The 25556-nt window shown below is 37.5% G+C and overlaps 1 protein-coding gene across 1 annotated transcript in view; it reads left to right on the plus strand.

Moving 5' to 3' along the window:
* Window positions 1–25556, plus strand: part of ESCO2 (establishment of sister chromatid cohesion N-acetyltransferase 2) — a 30122-nt gene that overhangs the window by 2075 nt on the left and 2491 nt on the right. The window contains exons 3-10 of the mRNA XM_045461311.1: window positions 946–1759; window positions 9891–9984; window positions 13673–13730; window positions 17372–17495; window positions 18278–18409; window positions 19522–19611; window positions 20485–20628; window positions 23588–23754. Coding sequence (XP_045317267.1) covers window positions 946–1759; window positions 9891–9984; window positions 13673–13730; window positions 17372–17495; window positions 18278–18409; window positions 19522–19611; window positions 20485–20628; window positions 23588–23754 — 1623 coding nt within the window. The remainder of the gene's footprint in view (window positions 1–945; window positions 1760–9890; window positions 9985–13672; window positions 13731–17371; window positions 17496–18277; window positions 18410–19521; window positions 19612–20484; window positions 20629–23587; window positions 23755–25556) is intronic.

The following is a 25556-nucleotide window of genomic DNA, read 5'->3' on the forward strand; positions in this document are numbered from 1 at the left end:
TGGTTTTTAATGTTTATTTATTTTTGAGAGAGAGACAGAGACAGGGTGTGAGTGGGGGAGGGGCAGAGAGAGAGGAAGACAGAGAATCTGAAGCAGGCTCCAGGCTCTGAGCTGTCAGCACAGAGCCCCACACAGGGCTCGAACCCACCAGCCGTGAGATCATGACCTGAGCTGAAGTCGGCCACTTAACCGACTGAGCCACCCAGGTGCCCCTAGATATAGGTTTTGAAACATACACATACACATACCCACATGATATCAAATCCTTTTTTTTTTTTTTTTTTTTTTTTGAGATTATTTTTGAGAGAGAGAGTATGTGTGCAGGTATGTGCCCGCAAGCGGGGGAGGTGCAGAGAGAGAGGGGACAGAGGATCTGAAGCAGGCTCTGCACTGACACCAGAGAGCCCCATGCAGGGCTTGAACTTGTGAACTGTGAGATCGTGCCCTGAGTCAAAGTTGGATTCTTAACCAACTGAGCCACCCAGGCACCCCAAATCTTCTCTGTTAACAGTGTTTGTTTTTGCAAACATTATTGGGACCTTATTTTTGAAAGATATTTGAATGCTTTGGTAAAGACAAAATTTGAGAATCCTATTTTTATTTACATATGTGGGTATGTATGTATTTTTTTAGTGGGGCAGAGGGAGAGAGAGAATCTTAAGCAGGCTCCATGTTCAGCGAAGAGTCCTATGTGAGGCTCAAGCTCATGATCCTGGGATCATGACCCGAACTGAAATCAAGAGTCAGATGCTCAGCTGACTGGGCCACCCAGGTACCCGGAGAATCCTATTGTTAAACTGATAGACAATGTTTATGCATGGTTATTTGGTAGAGAGGATTGTTTTTAGTATGACCTACCAGTATAGTTGTTTATTACTTAGTAGTAGATTGGCACTAAATTGAAGCAAAATGATACTTATCAATGGACTTTGTTTCTTTTCATAGCCTATTATCAGACATCCCATCAAAGAAATTAATTTTGGACTTTGCTGAAAACGTATTTCCATCACCTGATCAAAAATACATTTCCCAAAGCAGTGACAAAAATGAAGAAAAGGTACTTTGCTCTCAGCAAGGCCATTTCATCTCAAGTTCACTCAAAACAACTGAAAGATCCAGATTGGCATCTGCAGATCAAGGTTCACCATTTAAATCTGCTGTGTCTACTGTATCCTTTTACAACAAAGATCAGTGGTATCTGAATCCATTAGAGAGAAAGCTGATAAAAGAGAGTAGATCCATTTGTCTAAAAACTAATAATGAAGATAAATCTTTTCCCATTGTGACAGTCTGCTCCAAGAAGATAAACAAAAAGCCACAAAAGTGTTTAACTTCTAAATATCAACCGAAATATAAATGTATCAAGCCTGTATCAAAGAATTCTAAAAAATCCAAGCAAAATCGAGTGGCCTATAAGCCAGTTGTGGAGAAAGAGAATAATTATTACTCAGCTCAAAATAATCTGAATGCTCCTCGGGTTCTAAGCCAAAAAGTCAAACCACAAGTTACACTCCAGGGTGGAGCAGCCTTTTTTGTTAGGAAAAAGTCCTGTCTTAGAAAATCGTCTTCAGGAAACAAGCCATTACTGGAACTCACGCAAAAGAATCCATCAGAAGTGATTGAAGATTCTGATGTAGAGACTGTCCGTAAAAGAAAAGGTTTTGAGACAAGGCAAGTGCCAAAGTGCTTGTTACTAGAAAAGGAACCGAATGTTGAACTGCTTTGTGCAAGAAGTAAAAATGGAGAGAAATTAATAAAGGTAAAGAAAACCGAATATGTCACTTTAAAAACTAAGTTGGGGGGCGCCTGGGTGGCGCAGTCGGTTAAGCGTCCGACTTCAGCCAGGTCACGATCTCGCAGTCCGTGAGTTCGAGCCCCGTGTCAGGCTCTGGGCTGATGGCTCAGAGCCTGGAGCCTGTTTCCGATTCTGTGTCTCCCTCTCTCTCTGCCCCTCCCCCGTTCATGCTCTGTCTCTCTCTGTCCCAAAAATAAATAAACATTGAAAAAAAAAATTAAAAAACAAAAACAAAAAACTAAGTTGGCTATCTGAAAAAACTTCAATATACCAAAGATATATATATATAACATGGCTGAACAAAATTTAGGTGTCTTTGCAGCCCAGAGGACTGCTTTTATTAGCCAAATAATATAGTTTAATCACTAGAAAGAATTTAGGGCAGGTGCAATGATGGGACTTTTCTTCTTTTTTTTTTGGCTTAAGGAAGCCTACAGCATTTTTTTGCATTAAGGTATACATTTTACTAAATCCCCTTATTACTAAAATCCAGAGAAGCTTAGCAATTTTTATTTGGTAGTGTTTTTAGAATGTAGAAATAACAAAACTTAGGTAGTGGATTTCCAGCATATGGACATAATTGTTTTTTGTTTGTTTCAGCTTGTTTTTTAAAGTACTGGATTATTCCACAAAATTTAAATTAAAAAAAATTTTTTTTAACGTTTATTTTTGAGAAAGAGGGAAAGATGGAACATGAACGGGGGAGGGGCAGAGAGAGAAGGAGACACAGAATCTGAAGCAGGCTCCAGGCTCTAAGCTGTCAGCACAGAGCCCAGTGTGGGACTGGAACCTATGTAGTGTGAGATTATGACCTGAGCCAATGTCGGATGCTTAAACAGACTAAGCCATCCAGGTGCCCCTCCATAAAATTTAGAGAAGACAGAAAGTATTAAAAAAATTTTTTATGTAAGCCTACTACCTAGAGATAATCACTGCTCATGTATAGTTGGGTTTTGGTTTATTTTATGTAGTATGTTTTCATGGTTGCCATTCTATGCTTTTTCGTTCTTGCTCATATTTGACACAGCCAGCCTGGACTAGTGTTGTTTCCTAGAAATAGGATACCAAATTTACAATTTTCTAGGGGGAAAAAAAGGTGAAAAATGTTTAACCCAATATATTTTAAATGTTACCATTTCAATATAATCATAACAAGTGATTAGTGAGGTATTTTCTTAATTTTATTTTTTATTTTTTAAAATTTACATCCAAATTAGTTAGCATATAGTGCAACAATGATTTCAGGAGTAGATTCCTTAATGCCCCTTACCCATTTAGCCCATCCCCCCTCCCACAACCCCTCCAGTAACCCTCAGTTTGTTCTCCACATTTATGAGTCTCTTCTGTTTTGTCCCCCTCCCTGTTTTTATATTATATTTGTTTCCCTTCCCTTATGTTCATCTGTTTTGTTTCTTAAAGTCCTCATATGAATGAAGTCATATGATTTTTGTCTTTCTCTGACTGACTAATTTCACTTAGCATAATACCCTCTGGTTCCATCCACATAGTTGCAAATGGCAAGATTTCATTCTTTTTGATTGCCGAGTAATACTCCATTGTGTGTGTGTGTGTGTACATATATATATATATATATATATATATGTGTGTGTGTGTGTGTGTGTGTGTATGTATATACATATATATGTATATATATCTATACCTATATATATATATATATATATGTATATACATATATACATACCACATCTTCTTTATCCATTCATCCATCGATGGACATTTGGGCTCTTTCCATACTTTGTCTATTGTTGATAGTGCTGCTATAAACATTGGGGTGCATGTGTCCCTTTGAAACAGCACACCTGGCTCCTGTGGATAAATGCCTGGTAGGGCAATTGCTAGGTTGTAGGGCAGTTCTATTTTTAGTTTTTTGAGGAACCTCCATAATGGTTTCCAGAGTGGCTGCACCAGTTTGTATTGCCACCAACAATGCAAAAGAGATCCTGTTTCTTGGCATCCTCGCCAACATCTGTCGTTTCCTGAGTTGTTAACGTTAACCATTCTGACAAGTGTAAGGTGGTATCTCACTGTAGTTTTGATTTGTATTTCCCTGATGATAAGTGATGTTGAGCATTTTTTCATGTGTTGTTTGTCCATCTGGATGTCTTTGGAGAAGTGTCTGTTCATGTCTTTTGCCCATTTCTTCACTGGATTATTTGTTTTTTGGGTGTTGAGTTTGATAAGTTCTTTATAGATTTTGGATACTAACCCTTTATCTGATATGTCATTTGCAGATATCTTCTCCCATTCAGTCGGTTGCCTTTTAGTTTTGCTGATTCTTTCCTTCACTGTGCAGAAGCTTTTTTATTTTGATGAGGTCCCAGTAGTTCATTTTTGCTTTTGTTTCCCTTGCCTCTGGAGATGTGTTGAATAAGAAGTTGCTGCAGGCAAGATCAAAGAGGTTTTTGCCTGCTTTCTCCTTGAGGATTTTGATGGCTTCCTGTCTTACATTTAGGTCTTTTATCCATTTTGAGTTTATTTTTGTGTATGGTGTAAGAAAGTGGTCCATGTTCATTCTTCTGCATGTCACTTTCCAGTTTTCCCAGCACCACTTGTTGAAGAGACTGTCTTTATTCCATTGGATATTCTTTCCTGCTCTGTCAAAGATGAGTTGACCAAATGTTTGTGGGTCCATTTCTGGGTTCTCTATTCTGTTCCATTGATCTGAGTGTGTGTTCTTGTGCCAGTACCATACTGTCTTGATGATTACAGCTTTGTAGTATAGCTTGAAGTCTGGGATTGTGATGCCTCCTGCTTTGGTTTTCTTTTTCAAGATCACTTTGGCTATTCGGGGTCTTTTCTGGTTCCATACAAATTTTAGGATTATTTTTTCTAGCTCTGTGAAGAATGCTGGTGTTACTTTGATAGGGATTGCATTGAGTATGTAGATTGCTTTGGGTAGTATTGACATTTTAACAATATTTGTTCTTCCTATCCAGGAGCATGGAATCTTTTTCCGTTTCTTTGTGCCTTCTTCAATTTCTTTCATGAGCTTTCTATAGTTTTCAGTGTATAGATTTTTCACCTCTTTGGTTAGATTTATTCCTAGGTATTTTATGGTTTTTTTGTGCAACTGTAAATGGGATCAGTTCCTTGATTTCTCTTTCTGTTGCTTCATTGTTGATGTATAGGAATGCAACCGATTTCTGTGCATTGATTTTATATCCTGCAGCTTTGCTGAATTCATGAATCAATTCTAGCAGTTTTTTGGTGGAATCTTTTGGGTTTTCCATATAGAGTATCATGTCATCTGCGAAGAGTGAAAGTTTGACCTCCTCCTGGCCGATTTGGATGCCTTTTATTTCTTTGTGTTGTCTGATTACAGAGGCTAAGACTTCCAGTACTGTGTTGAATAACAGTGGCGAGAGTGGACATCCCTGTCTTGTTCCTGACCTTAGGGGGAAAGCTCTCAGTTTTTCCCCATTGAGGATGATATTAGCATTGGGTCGTTTACATATGGCTTTTATGATCTCGAGGTATGCTCCTTCTATCCCTACTTTCTTGAAGGTTTTTATCAAGAAAGGATGCTGTATTTTGTCAAATGCTTTCTCTGCGTCTGTTCAGAGGATCATATGATTCTTGTCCTTTCTTTTATTGATGTGATGAATCACGTTAATTGTTTTCCAGATAGTGAACCAGCCCTGCATCACAGATATAAATCCCGTTTGGTCGTGGTGAATAATTTTTTTAATGTATTGTTGGATCTGGTTGGCTAATATCTTGTTGAGGATTTTTGCATCCATGTTCATCAGGGAAATTGGTCTATAGTTCTCCTTTTTAGTGTGGTTTCTATCTGGTTTTGGAATCAAGGTAATGCTGGCTTCATAGAAAGAGTTTGGAAGTTTTCTTTCCATTTCTATTTTTTTGAACAGATTCGAGAGAATAGGTGTTAACTCTTCCTTAAATGTTTGGTAGAATTCCTCTGGAAAGCCATCTGGCCCTGGACTCTTGTTTTTTGGCAGATTTTTTTATTACGAATTCAATTTCCTTACTGGTTATGGGTCTGTTCAAATTTTCTATTTCTTCCTGTTTCAGTTTTGGTAGTGTATATATTTCTAGGAATTTGTCCATTTCTTCCAGATTACCCATTTTATTGGCATATAATTGCTCATAATATTCTCTTATTATTGTTTTTATTTCTGTTGTGTTTGTGGTAATCTCTCCTCTTTCATTCTTGATTTTATTTATTTGGGTCCTTTCCTTTTTCTTTTTGATCAAACTGGCTAGTGGTTTATCAATTTTGTTAATTCTTTCAAAGAACCAGCTTCTGGTCATTGATCTGTTCTACTGTTTTTTTTTTTGGTTTCAGTAGCATTAATTTCTGCTCTAATCTTTATTATCTCCTGTCTTCTGCTGGTTTTGGGTTTTATTTGCTGTTCTTTTTCCAGCTCCTTAAGGCGTAAGGTTAGGTTGTGTATCTGAGATCGTTCTTCCTTTAGGAAGGCCTGGATTGCTATATACTTCCTCTTATGACCGCCTTTGCTGCATCCCAGAGGTTTTGGGTTGTGGTGTTATCATTTTCATTGACTTCCATATACTTTTTAATTTCCTCTTTAACTGCTTGGTTAGCCCATTCATTCTTTAGTAGGATGTTCTTCAGTCTCCAAGTATTTGTTACCTTTCCAAATTTTTTCTCGTGGTTGATTTCAAGTCTCATAACGTCGTGGTCTGAAAATATGCACGGTATGATCTTGATCTTTTTGTACTTACTTAAAGGGCTGATTTGTGTCCCAGTATATGGTCTATTCTGGAGACCGTTCCATGTGCACTGGAGAAGAATATATATTCTGCTGCTTTAGGATGAAATGTTCTGAATATATCTGTAAGTCCATCTGGTCCAGTGTGTCATTCAAAGCCATTGTTTCCTTGTTGATTTTTTTATTAGACGATCTGTCCATTGCTGTGAGTGGGGTGTTGAAGTCTCCTATGATGGTATTACTATCAATGAGCTTCTTTATGTTTGTGATTAATTGACTTATATATTTGGGTGCTTTCACATTTGGCGCATAAATGTTTACAATTGTTAGGTCTTCTTGGTGGATAGACCCCTTGATTATGATATAATGCCCTTCTGCATCTCTTGATACCGTCTTTATTTCAAAGTCTAGATTGTCTGATATAAGTATGGCTACTCCAGCTTTCTTTTGTTGACCATTAGCATAATAGATGGTTCTCCATCCCCTTATTTTCAATCTGAAGGTATCTTTAGGTCTGAAGTGGGTCTCTTGTAAACAGCATATAGATGGATCTTGTTTTCTTATCTATTCTGTTACCCTATGTCTTTTGATTGGAGCATTGAATCCATTGACATTTAGAGTGAGTGATTAGTGAGATATTTTAAATTCTGTTTTTGGTACTAAGTCCTTCAAGCCCATGTTTATTTTCACTTGCAGCATATCCCACTTGAAACTAGCCATGTTGCAAATTCTTCTTAGCTACTTGTGACCGGTGGCTACCCTAACAGACCGTGTGGGTCTGACACTTTCTATTATTGACCTCTTATCAGTAATCTTACCAGAGGAAAGTTTCCCCCGCCCCAGGTACCTGGGGCAGAAAGCAATTGAGACTTTAAGAAAGGCTGTCTCCCAGTTTGGGGCTTGCATGTCTGTGGTGACTTGTTTATACTCGTCACAACCTATGCAGCTAGAGAAATGATAGGCTTTCACATGCTGTTCAGTACATTCTGAGGCTTATTTATTGAGCAGTTCAAACTGTCTACAGTCCTTGCCCTCCTCACCACCTCCTCTCATTATCATTCTTATTGCCTCCTCTCAAATTCAACCCCAGTTGCTACCTCTTGTAGTCATCTAAATTTCAAGTCTCAGTAGCAAAAATTATAAATTGGTGGCCAGTAGGCCACATCTAGCACGTGGGTGTTTTGCTAGGATTACATAATGTTTAACAAAAAAAAAAAAAATTGAGCCAGCATTCTAAAGAAATGGTGTTTCATGAAAGTTGAAGTCTGATGTATCATGAAAAATGGAAATCTGACCAAGCTAAGCTTTCATTCCTCTATAGCAAACTCTTGGGACAGATTATCAGGCTACCATTTGACAGGTATGAGCTCCACCAAATCAACGTGTGTGTATGTATTTAGATCAGTCCAATTTTGCTATGAATCAATTTCACTTACCTGCTGTCCCTGTAGGCATTTAAGTTTGCAATCTCTATTGCAAACTCTTGGGACAGATTATCAGGCTACCATTTGACAGGTATGAGCTCCACCAAATCAACGTGTGTGTATGTATTTAGATCAGTCCAGTTTTGCTATGAATCAGTTTCACTTACCTGCTGTCCTTGTAGGCATTTAAGTTTGCAATCCCTACTAAATATTTCTGCCTGCTTATCAAGTATTGCCAAGTATATTGTTAAATGGGACATGTTCTTGATGGCTAAGCCATGACACTCCGATTTTATTCATTCTTCATATTTTTTTCTACCAAAAAACACCCCTGTGTCTTGATTGGCGTTTTGGTGATATGAGTGTATAAGTTTATCAAAACTGATATATCTGTACTTCACATAAATGCACGTGAATTTTTTTTAAATGTAGAATTTGCACTAAAATTCTTAGTTTAGCAAAACAAAGTGGTGGGGGGGTTGCTGTCTGCATTTCCACCCATCCATCTCCTAGTTAGTTTTCTCTCTATTTGGTGATGAAGATATAGTCTTTATACAGTGACATGATGAATTCTCTGCAACACTCTCTTCTCACTTTCTTTTTTAAACTTCATTTTCAGGGACTAGGTACTGGGTTCTGTCTAGTTTTCAGTAATTTTTGAGAACCTAGGCTTTGATCATCTTACATTTGTAGTACTGAGCTCAGCTCAAGATTTTTTTTTAAAGTTTATTTATTTATTTTGAGAGAGCACAAACGGGGAAGGGACAGAGAGAGAGGGAGAGAGAAAATCCCAAGCAGGCTCCGCACTGTCATTGCAGAGCCCGATACGGGGCTCAAACTCAGCCAACTGTGAGATCATCACCTGAGCTGAAATCAAGAGTTGGACACTTAACCGACTGAGCCACCTAGGCACCCCACTCTGCTCAAGATTCTTAAGATTTTGTTAAACACCCACTACTAGTATTCATCTCTCCTAGCTAAGGATGACTCCTCTTTTCATTAGAGGGTACATCACCTTTCCCCAATTCATGGAGCCCTGAGAAATGGCAAACTGATGTGTTGTCCTATCTCTGCTGAGATGTAATGGTCTTGAATAGGAGTTGTTGTTTTTTTTTAATTTTTTTTTTTTAATGTTTACTTATTTCTGAGAGAGAGAGAGAGAGAGAGAGAGAAACAGAGTGTGAGCAGGGGAGGGGCAGAGAGAGAGGGAGACACAGAATCCGAAGCAGGCTCTAGGCTCTGAGCTGTCAGCACAGAGCCCGACGTGGGGCTCCAACCCCCAAGCTGTGAGATCATGACCTGAGCCAAAGTTGGACACCCAACCAGCTGAGCCACCCAGGCGCCCCAGGAGTTCTTTTTTAATCAAAAGTTTGGTTTTTTTTCCCTTTCCTCCCAAGCTGTATATTCTCTTAAGTCTCACCAAATTAGTAGTGTTAGTGAAATATTTCAGAATGCTTTGCCTTTGTCTTTCCCACTTCCCTGCTACTGCCCAGCAAGTGGGATTTAGAAGCCTCTCCAGCTAGTCCAGAATGTTCTTTTTCTTTCCTTGGCTACCTGTTTTTAAAGCTTATGACAGAAGGTTGTCCCTTCCAATTTGGTGGCTGCTGGGGAAATTTTTGCCATTTTTACTAATTGTTTGAGTTTTTGGTTTTTTTTGTTTTTTTTTTTTTACTTATTATCATAGAAGGAATGTTCTGTAGTCTTCATCCTGTTATCTCTATCAGGAAATAGATGTTTTGACAGAATTAAATATGCACACTGTCATGTACATTTCATAAATATAGGGGAAATTATCCTTAAAATAGTCTGAAAGTTGAGGATTTAAAGTCAGTTAAAAAGTGTAATTTGTAATAAACTAGATATTTTGTTTCAGAAATAGATCTGTGGGGATCCATTCATGAAATAGAAAATCGTTAAGAATTAGAGTTTTTTTTAATTTTCCCTATTCATTTTCAGGATTCATCAGGTGGAGTAGTTTCTTCAAGAGAATGTAAACCTAATGAAAATAAATGTTTTCCTTCAGAAGATTCTCTCAGTGAAAACAAGGCGGGTAAGTAAGATAAAACTTCTCAAAATGAGTTCATGTAATTCATTACATGTGTCGATATGGAATTCTGTACAATAATGTTTTTTTTTTTTATTCAGTATGTGTACTGCTATTTGTATCTTTATGTTTATCTCAGTGACACTGTTTTCTGTAGTAAGCAGTGTAGTGCAGTTTGAAAATGAGGAAGGTAAGGAGACCTTAGGCTGGAATTTAAGACAAAATACTGATGCATAATTGGTCTATGGGATATAGCCAGGGTACTTAAGCTCCCTAGAACTTGGTCTTTTCATTACACCTACTCTACCTGTCTTTTACCCAAAATAATAGAAAGGAGTAAAAACAATTTATGTTATATATTCATCATCAAAACTCTATTGTAAGTAAGCATAATTTATGAAGCCATCAAAAGGACACTTGGGCATCAGGAACCTTGGGATTTTGTCTAGGTCTGCCACTAATTAACTATGTGGTCTAGGGGTGAGATCTCTAGTCTTCATTTTTAAATTTCTCTTAGTTCTGAAATCCCATTACTAATGGGATTGTTCATCCCATTACAATGGGATTGTAATGTCATTGTTCAATTAAACAGTATTTACTAAACCATGAATATACACAGAGGTTAACATTCTACTTACCAACCAGATTCTGGATAACTTTACTTTGTTGGTTATAGCTGTAAGTTTGAAAATAAATTAAAATTCTTGGAGTGTATATATATTGATTACAGTGAGAAAACTGCAGTTCACAGGAAGAAAACAGATAAAACAAAGAGCATAGTCTGGAGCAATAGCCCTTAAGAGGACCTAATGATATATAGAGAAGGATTGTTCATAATGATAATTCTGAGATACCCTGTTAATAACTAGTATTTACTAGGTGCTGAATATGTACCAGGCAGTGCTAAGTGTTAGTATGTGTTATGTTTCCTATGGGTTGTGCTATTACTGACCTAATAGAACATGTAACAGAACAACAGTGGCTTTCTCTTTACAGTAGTTAATAAAGTTTGCTTTTAAAATAAATTTATTTTAGGGGTGCCTGGGTGGCTCAGATGGTTAAGCAACCAACTCTTGACTTTGGTTCAGGTCATAATCTCAGAGTTCATGGGTCACCACATCAGGCTCTGTGCTGAGAGTGCGGAGCCTACTTGGGATTTCTCTTTCTCTCTCTCTCTCTCTCTCTCTCAAAAAATAAAAAAAAGTGAAAAAAAAAATGAAAATAGATTTATGTCAGTATACCAAAGTCCATTTAAAGAAAAACATTTCCTGAACAAAAAATAATACAGGTGGCACAAGGATATGGCAAAATTCATAAAGGTAGTATACAAATGGTAAAGGATTATAACAATAATTACAGTTTATCATTTCTCACAACCTTAGGAAATGGGTTTGTATGCCCATTTTATAGAAGAGGAAACAGACTTAGGTTAAGTAACTAACCCACAGCAGATCAGACCTGTCTTGGCCTTGTTTCTAGAGAATGAGCTCTAGTTTTCAATGCAAAGTTAAAAGTTTGCTTTTTACTCAGTAGCCTGCTTGTCCCATATTTTTCTCTAAACAACTACTATTTTAACTTTGGTCTTTTTTTTTAATAGGATTTTTGTAATAATTTTAGATTTATAGAAAAGTTATAAAGACAGTACAGAGAGTTCCTGTATATTACTCCCCTCATTTCCCCCATTGTTACTATCTAATATCAACATTGTACTTTTGTCAAAACTAAGAGACTGATACCAGTACATTACTATTAACTAAGCTCTAGACTTTATTTGGAGTTCAGCAGTTTTCCATTAATGCCCTCTTTCTGTTCTACAATCCAGTCCAGGGACCATATCACCTTTAGTTAGTTTCCATAGTGTCCTTCGGTCTGTGACATTTTCTCAGTCTTTTCCTTGTTCCATGTTTTTCATGATTTTGACATTCTTGAGTACTGGCCAGTTATCCTGTATCATGGCCCTGAATCTTGGTTTGTCTGACCTTTTCTCATCAATAGAATGGAGTTAATGGGTTTGTGGAAAGAATGCCCCTGACGTGAAGTACCCTTCTCACCACACTGGATTGGGGGTACTGAAGTCCATATGACATTACAGATCTCCATGTGACATCACTTGGTCAAGGTCAAGTTTGTCAGGTTTCTCTACTGTAAAGTCACTCTTACTCCTTTTCCATACTCTGTTCTTTGGAAGTAAGTCACCAAGTCTAGCCCATCCTTTCATGGAGAGGATTAAGCTCCATCTTCTGGGGGAGTGGAGATATTCACATATATTATTTGGAATTCTTATGTAAAGAAGTGTTGTCTCTTTTCTCCTAATTGTTTCCTCCATCTTGAAGTAAATGGAGTCATGGACACTTAACAGTATGGACTCATGAATATTTTATATTTTGGGTTGTAATCCAATACTACATTATTTATTCTGTTGTTCACATTGTTCTAGTTTTTACCAATGGGACATCTTTTCAAGTCATTCTCTTTGGCATGCCTTGTCCTTTTGTTTCTTTTGAGCACTTCTTTATTTTCTGGCACTACAGGGTATTCCAGCCTCATGTTGTATTTTCTCTGCCCCAGTCCTAGAATCAGCCATTTCTCCCAGGAAACTGGTGTGTTCTGTTAGACTTCTATTTATAAACCAAGATCTGGACTTAGTGTGCTCACTGCTCTGGAGTGTTACTGCTTCTTGGCCTTCTCAGCAAACAGAGCTAGGAAATATACGTATGCATACCGTGTATGCACACATCTATAATTGTTTCTGTATCTCTCTATCTGTACATATATTAAATAAATGTAAGTTCAAATTTGCTGTCCCGGTCTCTAATCCAATACCACAGGGTTTATCCCATCCTTTCTTGTTTATCCATGGCTTCCCTTAGACAGGGAAAAACCTTTCCACTATTCATTACCCACCCACTTAATTGTTCAGTCCCAGTACACCTGCACAATAGTTTCAGAATCGTTAATTCATACTCCTGTGAGAAATATTTACCAGTTAGAGTCTAATATTTACAGTCCTTTTGTCTTTAGCCTTATAATTTCTAATTAAAACACAGTTTGATAAAGATATTTAGGTCAGCTGCCCATTCTTCCCCTACCTCCTTCATCGCGGTCATGCCACCCTGTTCTAATACGGTTAGATTCATTCGTCACAGTGTGCATTCCATCCTGGGATCCCTCAACGTCATGGCTGATGTTTAAATTTATAAAGTTCAACCTAATATTTTCTTTCACGTGCTGTGCTTTTGGTGTTATATGTAAAAACATACCCAAACCCAAGTTGTTGTGGAGTTTTCGCTCACATTTTCTTCTAGAAGTTATATAATTCTACATTTTACAAATAGATCTGTGACCCATGGTGAGTTAATTTCTATAGAAGAGTGTTGTTGGGTTTTTTTTTTTTTTTTTTTTTTTTTTTTTTTTTGCATATGACTGTCCAATTGTTCCAACACATCTGTCGACTCTCCTTTCTCCATTTAATTACTTTTTCTCTGTCAAAAATCAGTTGACTGTATGTGCGTGGGTGTGGTTGGGGCTCTCTATTTTGTTCCATTGATCTAGACTATACTGTCTTGATTATTTGTTAAGTCTTGAAATCAAGTGATTTCAGTATTTAGGTGTTATTAACATTTAAAGTTTTATGATTTAAAGCTTTGAGTTTATTTTATAATACAAAATTACTGTCATTTTTTTCCCCGACCAGTTTCTCCTGATTCTGTTGTCTACCCAATCTTCAGTGTGTCTTCAGTCAATACAAAAAGGTAAGGATTGCTCTTATTTTAATGTTTAAGGTTTATTTGAGCCCTTCTGGGTATCTTTCTTTCTTGCGCTATGTAATTTGGAGAGTATTTTTTTTTCCTCCCCACTAAGGGGATATTGAGAATAAGATGAAATCAGGCCCTCTCCTAGAAACTTCATAAGAACCTAAGAGTTAAGAGAAGGGAAATATCTTTATGGGTTTGAGTGATAATAATTGCTAACATTTTTATACAGTACCTGACCCATAATAAATAGTTTATATCCATTATTTCACTTGATCCTTAGAACAGCCCAGAAGATCGATACTATTAATAATTCCATTTTCAGCTGAGGAAACTGATAGTAATTCACATCTCTTAGAAGCAACAGCTCTTAGCAGCCACAACTAGAATCCGTATCTGAATTAAAGCCCATTCAGCTGTATTGCCTTTCCTGGGTGATAGTATATTAATTGATAGTTCATGTTTAATGAGCATTTACAACCTCATGATGTAGGTACCAGTGTTACCCCATTTTATAGACTAGGAAACTGGAGTGAGTAACTTACAGCAGCTTTAGTGCTGTTAGAAATCCTGGCTAAAAAGGGATACAGGAGTACTGATGCATAGGGGCACTTGTACCCCAATGTTTATAGCAACACTCTCAACAATAGCTAAATTATGGAAAGAGCCTAAATGTCCATCAACTGACGAATGGATAAAGAAATTGTGGTTTATATACACAACGGAATACTACGTGGCAATGAGAAAGAATGAAATATGGCCTTTTGTAGCAACATGGATGGAACTGGAGAGTCTTATGCTAAGTGAAATAAGTCATATAGAGAAGGACGGATTCCATATGTTTTCACTCCTATGTGGATCCTGAGAAACTTAACAGAAGACCATGGGGGAGGGGAAGAAAAAAAAAATGGTTAGAGAGGGAGGGAGCCAAAACATAAGAGACTCCTAAAAAATGAGAACAAACTGAGGGTTGATGGGGGGGTGGGAGGGAGGGGTGGGTGGGTGATGGATATTGAGGAGGGCACCTGTTGGGATGAGCACTGGGTGTTGTATGGAAACCAATTTGACAATAAATTTCATAAAAAAAAAAATCCTGGTTGAAGCTGCCACTATGCTAGTCAAAGCTAAGACTGGGAAGAGGAGAAGCATGAATGTGAGAACGATAGGCTAGAAAGCTCTGGCAAAGAAGTATCTTATGGTCTTAACATCTTCCTAAGTAGTTTTGGTACTTCTGTCCCCCCTTGATGATAACTAACTGTATGTATTGAGCAAGGAACTTTCTAGCTGAGTTCTACTTTTAGGTTACCTCCATCACCTCAGAAATTGGGTTGGGTAGCAACTTTCCCTCTTTAAAGGCCACGTTCCTAGTTTTTTGCACCTTTCTGTTTTTTCATCTATGTCTTCTTTCATGACTATTTATTGAGGATTGAAATCTACCACAATTAGCTACAGATATAAGTGAATAAGCTAATTAATCTAGCCTAAGGAGATATGAGAATACTATAGGTTGGATTGTTTGAAATTTCTCTTTATGTAGGACCCAAAGGGTCAGATCTCGTCAATCACTTGTGGTTTAATCTATGACTTTTACTTTAGGCAGATTACAGATTCTCCAGGTTCATTGTCTCACATTCATTTTTTGTTTATTCACTCATTTGGCAAACATTTATAGAGTGCTATATGATATTGAACTATTATACTGAGTTTTGGAGATGTGAAAATAAATAACACATGGTCCTATCATGGAAGTTATGATTAGAGGAGAACGGGCATTATATTAAAACGTTAAAATTGCTAAGATAGAAATAAAGAGATTGTGGTCATACATGCAGGGATGGGAATTTGCTGAGTTACTCAGCAAAGGTTGTATAAACGGCACGAGTCAAGCAGCCTAGAGTAAAGAGTGTGTTTTGTGTTACGGGCACATACCATTAGTGGTTTGTCAAAGCAGTTCAAGAACGTCACGTCCAGCATTTTTTTTAATGGAATAATCCATCTCTCACAGTTATTTATTAACAGTAAGTTATTTAGTAAAACTTTCTGGTTTTAGTTTTATATGTGTATCTATATTGGTCATAATGTAAAATAAATTTCTTACCGTCAAATGACAGGATAGTTTGGCTTAGCTTAAAAAACACTGGACACTTATTTTTCTAGTGTTTTTTTTTTTTTTTTTTTCTTGTGAGTTTTCTCTGAATCTCTTGCTTTGGTCACCTGGTTTTTCTTCCTTGCCTTTTTTTTTTTTTTTTTTTTTTTTTTTTTTTCACCTCTACTCTCCACAGATTTTTATTCCTTTGGTCCTTGGAAAACAAAGTTCCTTTTATTATAAGACTTGGGTTACAAACTCAGGGCCTATAGAGATTGGGTGGAGATTGGAGCCAAATGGGGAATGCATACCTCAAATAAAAGAGCATGCATTGTGTTAGTTACATTCTTTGAAGAAATAATGGTCTGGTGATCTTGCAGTGTCTCTTGCAATATTGGAAATACACATTTTTAAGTGAGATCTCTAAATTTTAAAATATTGGTAGCTAATCCACAGTTTTGGTTTTTTTTAAATTTTTTTTTTAATGTTTATTTTTGAGACAGAGACAGAGCATGAACAGGGGAGGGGCAGAGAGAGAGGGAGACACAATCTGAAACAGGCTCCAGGCTCTGAGCTGTCAGCACAGAGCCCGACGCGGGGCTCAAACTCACGGACCGTGAGATCATGACCTGAACCGAAGTCGGATGCTTAACCGACCAAGCCACCCAGGCGCCCCTAATCCACAGTTTTAAACACTGTAAGCCAATCAAAACATATCTGCGAGCTGTATTTGGCCCAAGAGCCTCCAGTTTACCACCTCTTTAGGCCAGTCCCCACATTCTTTCCTAATTGGAACAGGTTGCCTCAACAACATCTATCTAGCCAAAATATTTTTGTCCTAAGTTTGAAAATAGTGGGGTGATGCTTTAGGTGTGAGGACAAGTGAATATATTAACCTCACTCACTGCCCAAGTATAGAGTTGTTGGATATAATATACTGGTAGTTGACTTCCTGTGGAACTGTGAGATTCAAGAATAGAATCTTCTTATTTGCTGTGGCGTTACAAGGATTTCTTTATGCTTAGGGTAAGCATTGCCCTAAAATTCGGTAAAGCAAAAAATAAATAAAATCACTTTTTTTAAAAAAAATTTTTTTTTCAACGTTTATTTATTTTTTGTGGGGACAGAGAGAGACAGAGCATGAACGGGGGAGGGGCAGAGAGAGAGGGAGACACAGAATCGGAAACAGGCTCCAGGCTCTGAGCCATCAGCCCAGAGCCTGAGGCGGGGCTCGAACTCACGGACCGCGAGATCGTGACCTGGCTGAAGTCGGATGCTTAACCGACTGCGCCACCCAGGCGCCCCTAAAATCACTTTTTAAGAGTTAAGTCAACTGCTACTCTTTACTAGTTACCTTGAGTAAGTTACTGATCCTCTCTGAGTGGGCCTCCGGTTTCTCATTGTTCTGAGCCCTATTGCTTCATTAAGTTATTGTCAATAGAAGGCATTAAAAATTGCAAGGTGCTCTGCAAATGTTATAGACATAGCTGTTTTCATCGTAATTTCTCAGACATTTCAATTTATTAAATAATGTTTATTAACTTTTATTTCAAAGATCTTTAGTTGAACAGTCTTCTGTGGGATCCATCATATCTGCTAACCTCTTGAAACAGATCAATACACAGAAAAGTACTAATACTAGAGATACAAATAAAGAAACAAAAGACCAGCTCATCATTGTGAGTAAATTTAAAAGCTCCTCCTGTATGTGGCTCTCATTTAGAACATGAAGGCAGACATGTTGTCTTAGCAGAGTTAACATGGTTTATAGACATTCTGAGTTGTGTATATTCCAGCTTTGTTGTACTGGTAGCATTTAAACTAGTCAAGTAGATTTTCAAACTGATAGTGTTGGGCAATGTGTTATGAGATAGAATGGAAGTTAATAAGCCATGACAGTGAATATTCCTGACTTTTCTATATTTATGAATTTATCTGTGCTTTTCTGAACTTTTATTATGTACTGTATTTATTTTTTATCAACTTTTGGGGCAAAGAATTTTAATATTCCTAATCACTTAAGGAAAAACACTATATAATGAATATACAAGTCCTGAGGTTTTTGCCCTGCCTCTTTGAAACAAGGCTTTTTCAGGTCTCTTCACTTAAGAGCTTAATAATTATGCTCTATTGTTCATCTTAGCCATTATCTTTATGATTTGATTTGATTTGATTCCTTCTTAGAACTATGGGTCAAGCGAAAGAATCTTGACTTTTTTTTTATACCATCAAAGAGACCATTTCACTTCTTGCATCAGTTTATTGCATTTTTAGGTCTCTTCTCATTCCATTTTGTTTAGGAGGTGGAGGGAGGGGACATAGTAACCAGACTTTCATTTAGTATTTCACTTGTGCCAGCATAAAAGAAAAATAGGGAGAAATTTGAATGAATGGTTACATGAACTAAATATAGAGCTACTTGTGATGTGTTTAGATGGACTTGTTCTTTTCCCAATTACAGGACGCAGGTCAGAAACATTTTGGAGCCACCATGTGTAAGTCCTGTGGCATGATCTACACAGCATCCAACCCTGAGGATGAAATGCAACATGTCCAGCACCACCACAGATTTCTGGAGGGGATCAAATATACAGTAAGTCAAAAACAGTCTTTCAATTTGTTCTAAAAGTAAAACTGCTTTAAAAGGTACATTTCTTTTGCTTAAATATTGGAAGATCTGTATCTTTAAATATCATCTACAGTTTTGTTGTCTTAATATTTGAGGCTGATGGTACTTAAAAGCTAACTTAAAAAAATTTTTCTTTTTTAACATTTATTTATTTTTGAAAAACAGACAGATTGTCAGCAGGGGAGGGGCAGAGAGAGAGAGGGAGACACAGAATCCAAATCAGACTCCAGGCTCTGAGCTGTCAGCACGGAGCCCAACATGGGGCTCGAACCCACGAACTGCGAGATCATGACCTGAGCCAAAGTTAGATGTTTAACCGACTGAGCCACCCAGGTGCCCCAAAAGCTAACTTTTAATAAAAGTGCCATTTCAGACTTTCTATCCTGATATAAGTGTTGTTCTAGGTTGAGTGAACACCCTTCATCCTTAACTCTAGCCTTTTGAGCAGAGCTGCACAATTAGGATATAAAACTCAAAGACTTGAGGAGACCCTACTTCCCCATACCTCCTCACGTTAGTAGGAGTATTCTTTGTAGATAGAGTTAGAAAAACCGCTTTTCTGTGATTTCTCCAGGCTTTTTCTTTTCTGAAAGGAGAGGTTCCACCTTTTCATCAAGCACGTTTCTAGTATAATGCATCCTGTTGTCCTTTATGTTCTACCTGCTATTCAAATGCATTTCTTTTTTTTTTCCTATAATATTTTTAGTGTGGTTTATTAAAACTCTGCTTATCCTAGCCCTCTTCTACCTTCCCACTCCTAATAATTCATCATTTTTTCTCTATATTCTTATGAAGTCCTCTTAATTGACTTTCCATTATTTTATAGTAGATAATATAAATGTCTCCCAGCACGTAGGGTGTCAGTCTCTTGAGGACAGGTACTTTATTTCAGGCATCTTTTACTTCCCTTCCCACATTCCTTTAGTCAGATTTTGTCCTTTTTCGCATCATTCATTGTTCATCTTTTTGTCCTCTCTAGACCAAATTGTTTAATGGTTTTGTGTGTGTGTGTGTGTGTGTGTGTGTGTGTGTCTTCTCTCTCTTCAGATTAAACTGAGTTTTTTTTCTTTCGTCAGGGCTGGAAAAAAGAACGTATAGTAGCACAGTTTTGGGATGGGAAAATTTTGCTGGTCCTGCCACATGATCCGAGTTATGCTATCAGAAAGGTATGGAACATTAGTTTCTTAATCCTTGTTCTCCTACTCCCTCTCCTCTCACCAAGAATTCAACCCATGTTGAAGTGTAAAACCCCTTTGCTGATAGCTAATTCATTCTGGTGATTCTGGTTCTCATGCAGGTGTCAAATTCATAGTGGTTTATACAAAACTAAATTTAGAATTACAAGATGAAGTGACAGTCAAAGATTTAAGAGAACAGATAAGGCTCTATTGCTTATCTTTTACCTTCGTCTTCACTTGTGAAAGATAAACTAAATTTTTCAGTATTGAGAAATTAATGACCCCAGAGTCTCTCTCTTATGTTGTTACTGCGTGTCTCATGGGCTGGATATATTCAGTGCACATTGAATAAAGCTGAAACAAAATCTGTTTTGGCACTTCCCACCCCTTACTCCCCCTAGGCATCTGCATTTCTTTCTGCTGAAAGTGCTCTTTAAAATAGGATTTTCTTTTTTTTTAAATTTTTTTTTTCAACGTTTATTTATTTTTGGGACAGAGAGAGACAGAGCATGAACAGGGGAGGGGCAGAGAGAGAGAGGGAGACACAGAATCGGAAACAGGCTCCAGGCTCCGAGCCATCAGCCCAGAGCCTGACGCGGGGCTCGAACTCACGGACCGCGAGATCGTGACCTGGCTGAAGTCGGACGCTTAACCGACTGCGCCACCCAGGCGCCCCTAAAATAGGATTTTCAAACTCTGTTTTCAAAGTGGCAGATACATGCATCAGTAGTAAATTAATTTTGGGGGTGTGCAAATTTAGGAAATAGAAGTAAAAGGTACACATTTTCTATACATAAATGTATATATAGTTTTTGTTCTTTTTAAAACAAATTAATCTCTTTTGTTTTTTAACATCATTAGGTAGAAGATGTCCAGGAACTTGTTGATAACGAATTGGGCTTCCACCAAGTTGTTCCCAGATGTCCAAACAAAACCAAGACTCTTCTCTTCATATCTGATGAAAAGAGAGTAGTTGGGTGTTTAATTGCAGAGCCCATCAAACAGGTGTGGTATATGTCTTTTAAATTATTGGCATAATGTGTGAGCAAAATAAAGTAATTGGGTGAAGACTTCAATAAGCAGTTAAGAATGCTACCATTGATGGGGTGCCTGGGTGGCTCAGTTGGCTAAGTGTCCAACTCTTGGTTTTGGCTCGGGTCATGATCTCGTGGTTTGTGAGTTCAAGCCCTGCATCGGGCTCTGCGCTGACAGTGTGGAGCCTGCTTGGGATTCTGTCTCTCCTCTCTCTGCCCCACCCCTGCTCATTCCCTCCCTCCCTCCCTCCCTCCCTCTCTCTCTCTCTCTCTCTCTCTCTCTCTTAAAATAAATAAACTTAAAAAATAATAATAAAAAAAAAAATGCTACCATTGATGACATTTTCCCCTGCTAAAGTATCCTGGACCATATAGATAATTGAAGTCATTTCTATTATATTTGGTATTTTGCCATATATAAAAAGCAGGATAAGTAAGTCTGTCCTGTGTTCATGTAGTCATTTCCATACCTGGACTAGTGATTTTAAATAAGCAAATCTGTAGAGCCCAGATATTGAGGATGTGGCTTAGTGCAGGTTAATATATTTGGCAAAATAATTATTGTCCCTTAATTAGAATCTATTTTAGATACTAATGAGCAATGTTCTGGAAGAGGAGTTGGCAAACTTCAGCGCCTGGGCCATGTGTGGCCCACCACTTGTTTTATAAAGTTTCATTAGAACAGAGATATGCTTATTTATTTCCATATTATCTGGTTGTTTTTGTAACAGGTATAACAGATCACATGGCCCAGTGAACCTAAAATATTTATAACTTGGCCCTTTACGGAAAAAGGTTGCCAGCTTTTTTTCTAGAATAGAGAGAGTTTTTGCCTTCAAGGAGCTTATAGTATAATCTTTAGCTAAGGAGAATTATAGTTCAGAGGTGTTCTTTTTACCTGACTTTATAGGATCCCACACTTAGGTCTCTTCCTTTTAAAAATATTTGATTTCTCAATACATCTGAAAATGATACTAGCATAAATTTTTTACCTTTGTGTAAGTGGTTCCCTTTCTCCCCTCATTTCTACTATCTTTATTACTCTTCCTTATTTTCTCTTTTTTCACCATATATACATATACATACATATATACATATATATATATATATATATATATATATATATATATATATATATATGTATACACACACACACACACACACACAATATAGTGTCCCTCGTGTGTTTATCAGAAGCTGGAGAGAAAAGCAGCTGGTTTGTATTAGTAGTCAATTTGGCCTTTTATTCTAAAGAAGTAGACTATTTATGTAGTGATAATAAGCAAATATAGCTAAATAACATATATTCTCTTCTACTTTTTTGTATTTCAAGAGCAATGTTTTCTTGATGGTAGTTAAAACTTAAGTACCCACCTATCAGAGCAGCTATATTAAAAAACAGTGACAAGGCACCTGGGTGGCTCAGTCGGTTGAGTGTCTGACTCTTGATTTTGGCTCTTGTCACAATCTCAGGGTTATGGGATGGAGCCCCATATTGGACTCCACGCTGAGTGTGGAACCTGCTTAAGAGTCTCTCTCTTCCTCTCTGTCTCTCAAAAAAAGATAAAAAATAGTGACAATATCAAATGCTGGCAAGGCTGCAGGGAAAAGTAGATCTTTTAGACATTGTTGGAGAGAACATAAAATGTTAGGACTACAAAATGTTTGACAGTTTCTTAAAAAACTAATCCTACATTTATATGACCCAGCAGTCCTACTTCTGGTTATTTATCCCAGAGAAATGAAAACCTACTCTACACAAAAGCCCATTCCTGAAAGATTATAGCAGCTTTTTTGGTAGTGGTCAAAGCCTAGAAACAAAGAAACTGTTCTTCAGTAGGTGAATGATCACTCAAACTGGTACATCCATTCAATGGAATATTAGTCAGCAATAAAAAGGAACAAACTGTTGATATATGCAACAACTTGGACAGACGTCAAGGGCATTGTGCTAGTGAAAAAAGCCAATCTCCAAAGACCACACGATGTATGCTGCCATTTATATGACATCCTCAAAATAACAGAATTATAGAGTTAGAGACTAGATTGAGGTTGCCAGGGCTCAGAGATGGTTGAGGGAAAAGGTGGACATTATTACACAGAGACAAGAGAAAGATCCTTGAGATGATCCAGTAGCTCTGTATGCTGGTTATGGATACAGATGTGATAAGTTGTTCCATGACATGGGAATATATGCAAACATTATACCTATGTTAAACCCTTGGTTTTGATATTGTACTGCACCTATAGAATATATAATCATTGGAGGAAGCCAGATGAAGGATACATGGATCCTCTGTACTATTTTAAAGATCCTTAAATACCACCCAGATTTCATAGTTAATATGCAAAAATCTTTAGTGTTATCATTTTTTTTAGGATATCATAAATAAATGCAGTTTAGACTGGAGAGAATGGGAGAAGTTTAAGTACTATATTAAAAGTAAGAGTCTGATTTTTATAATTTTTTGATCAATAGAAGAAGGAAGTTCCGTAATGGTATGTAATCCACTGGAATATGGGAATATCTCAACACCAGTATTTTTTTAAGCATTGTGTGACCATATTTATTTATTTTCAGAGAAAGAGAGAGAGAGGGAGCTTGCACATGGGGGAGAGGCAGAGAGAGGGAGAGAGAGTCCCAAGCAGGTTCTGCCCTGACAGCACAAAGCCCAATGCAGGGTTTGATCTCATGACCTGAGCCAAAATCAAGAGTTGGATGCTTAACCGACTGAGCCACCCAGGTGCCCCCATGCATTGTGTGACTATAAGTGGATAAGAATCTAGGAAGTATCAGAATTTTAACATTGTTGGTGAAGGTAATAAGATTAATTTTAGATACTTAAGTCTTGTTTGAGGAATGGTTTTTACAAAGAAATGTGAACTCAACTGTACTATTAGCTCTAGATGCGTCTGTATTATCATTGTAGGCCTTCCGTGTCCTGTCTGAACCAACGGGTCCAAGCTCTAAAGAATGTCATCGGGCTTGGCAATGTTCAGATGTACCAGAACCTGCAGTCTGTGGAATAAGTAGAATCTGGGTCTTCAGACTGAAACGAAGAAAGCGCATTGCAAGACGACTGGTGGATACTCTCAGGTAAGAAATAAAATAAAATAAAATGGATCTAGACCCAGATTGTCTTTCCCAGAACCTTTCCTGGTTTATGAGTCAAAGGGAACGATGTTATAAAGACACTTCTGTTTAAATACTGCCAAAGTCAGGCTAAGGCCAGCAATGGCACTGGAAAACAAACAAATACACTAGATGTACTCAGTTTAGGGCACAACATTCCAAATGTGAAACATTGTAGCCCAGTGCTTATTAAACCACCTGTGGTGAAAGACTAGTTTAATTGCAGAGCAACACTTTAATAAAATGAAAATGAATTGCTAGAAAATGAAATAGGAAAACAAAATAAAAAAATGAGACATACAAGTCCCCATTTTTATTAGATTCAGCAGATGTGAAATTTAACATTGCAATAAATATAATTTATACAAACAAAATACAGGCTTAAAAAAAGAGCTACAGAAATTGTACATTCATTGTTCATTGACTACTGTGTGACTCGGTAATTGATGAAGACTTATAAATCTAACTAAATGTAAAAATGAGTTAGCCAGGCAACCCACAAAATGGGAGAAATTCATCTAATAAGAGTCCAGTATAACCAGTATATATAAAAGAACTCTTCCTATACAACAATAAAAAGACAAATGGCCCAATTAAAGATGGGCAAAGGATTCCAATACACAGTTCTTCTTTGAAATACATATGGCTGCCACCAAGGATTCGCAAACCAAAACCATGATGAGATACCACTTCATACTCACTAAACTGTTAGTGATATGACTTACTTGCTTGTTAATATACCTGATCTAGGTTGGACGGATGAGTTTCGTTTCACAACACTTACTCTCTCGACCTCTATACTTAAGAGAACAGGTTACAATCCAGGGACCATACTTTGAGGAGTGATCTAGCCTTGTGAGTCCTGTACGCTTTTTAGGAAAGAACACCCAAGACCGCTGTGGGATCCAGTGTTGGACCATAATCCTAGTCACCTGCACATACCTTATGAAGGGGAGTAGTGAGAATTAGTGTCTATAATGATTTTATTTGATAGTTAATTATGAAAAATCTCTATTTTTTTGAATGTTTATTTTGAGAGAGAGAGCATGAGCGGGTGAGGGGCAAAAGGAGAGGGAGACACAGAATCGGAAGCAGGTTCCAGGCTCTGAATTGTCAGCACAGAGCCTGATGTGGGGGCTTAAACTTGTGAACTGCGAGATCTTGACCTGAGCCAAAGTCGGATGCTTAACCAACTGAGCCACGCAGGTGCCCTCAAGTACCTCTATTTTTTATATTTTATGTTAAATATTTTATACTAAGAGATACAAATTTGGCATGGGAAATTCCAGTATCTAACCTAGTTCCACCAGGCAGTAGTCCAATGCTTCTCAAACTTGAAAGTGTATATGAATCACCTGAGGATCTTGTTAAAATGCAGGTGTGATTGAGTAGGTTGGAGTGGGGCCTGAGATTCTGCATTCCTGATATGCTCTCAGGTAGTGATGAGTGTAGATCATACGCTGGGTACTAAGGCAGTAAGTAGGTTATCTATAAGCAGAAGTTTCCCTTAAAGGAAAAATAAAAACACATGCATCTGAGAACACATCTCTTCTCACATCTGTGAGTTGAAATACAGGTAACATAAGTGGCAGCTATCCTCTATGAGGGGCCTTAGACTTCATTCTCTCTGGTTTATACAGGCAACATATGTTTAAATCCTTACAAAGGTAGAATATCGCCCCTAGTTGTTTTACATAAGAAGCAACAGAGGCTCACCAGGGATTATTAGTACACGTTTACACAGAGTAAAATGACAGAGTTAGGAC

The sequence above is a fragment of the Leopardus geoffroyi genome, chromosome B1 (genome assembly GCF_018350155.1).
Source record: "Leopardus geoffroyi isolate Oge1 chromosome B1, O.geoffroyi_Oge1_pat1.0, whole genome shotgun sequence".
Lineage (NCBI taxonomy): Eukaryota > Metazoa > Chordata > Mammalia > Carnivora > Felidae > Leopardus > Leopardus geoffroyi.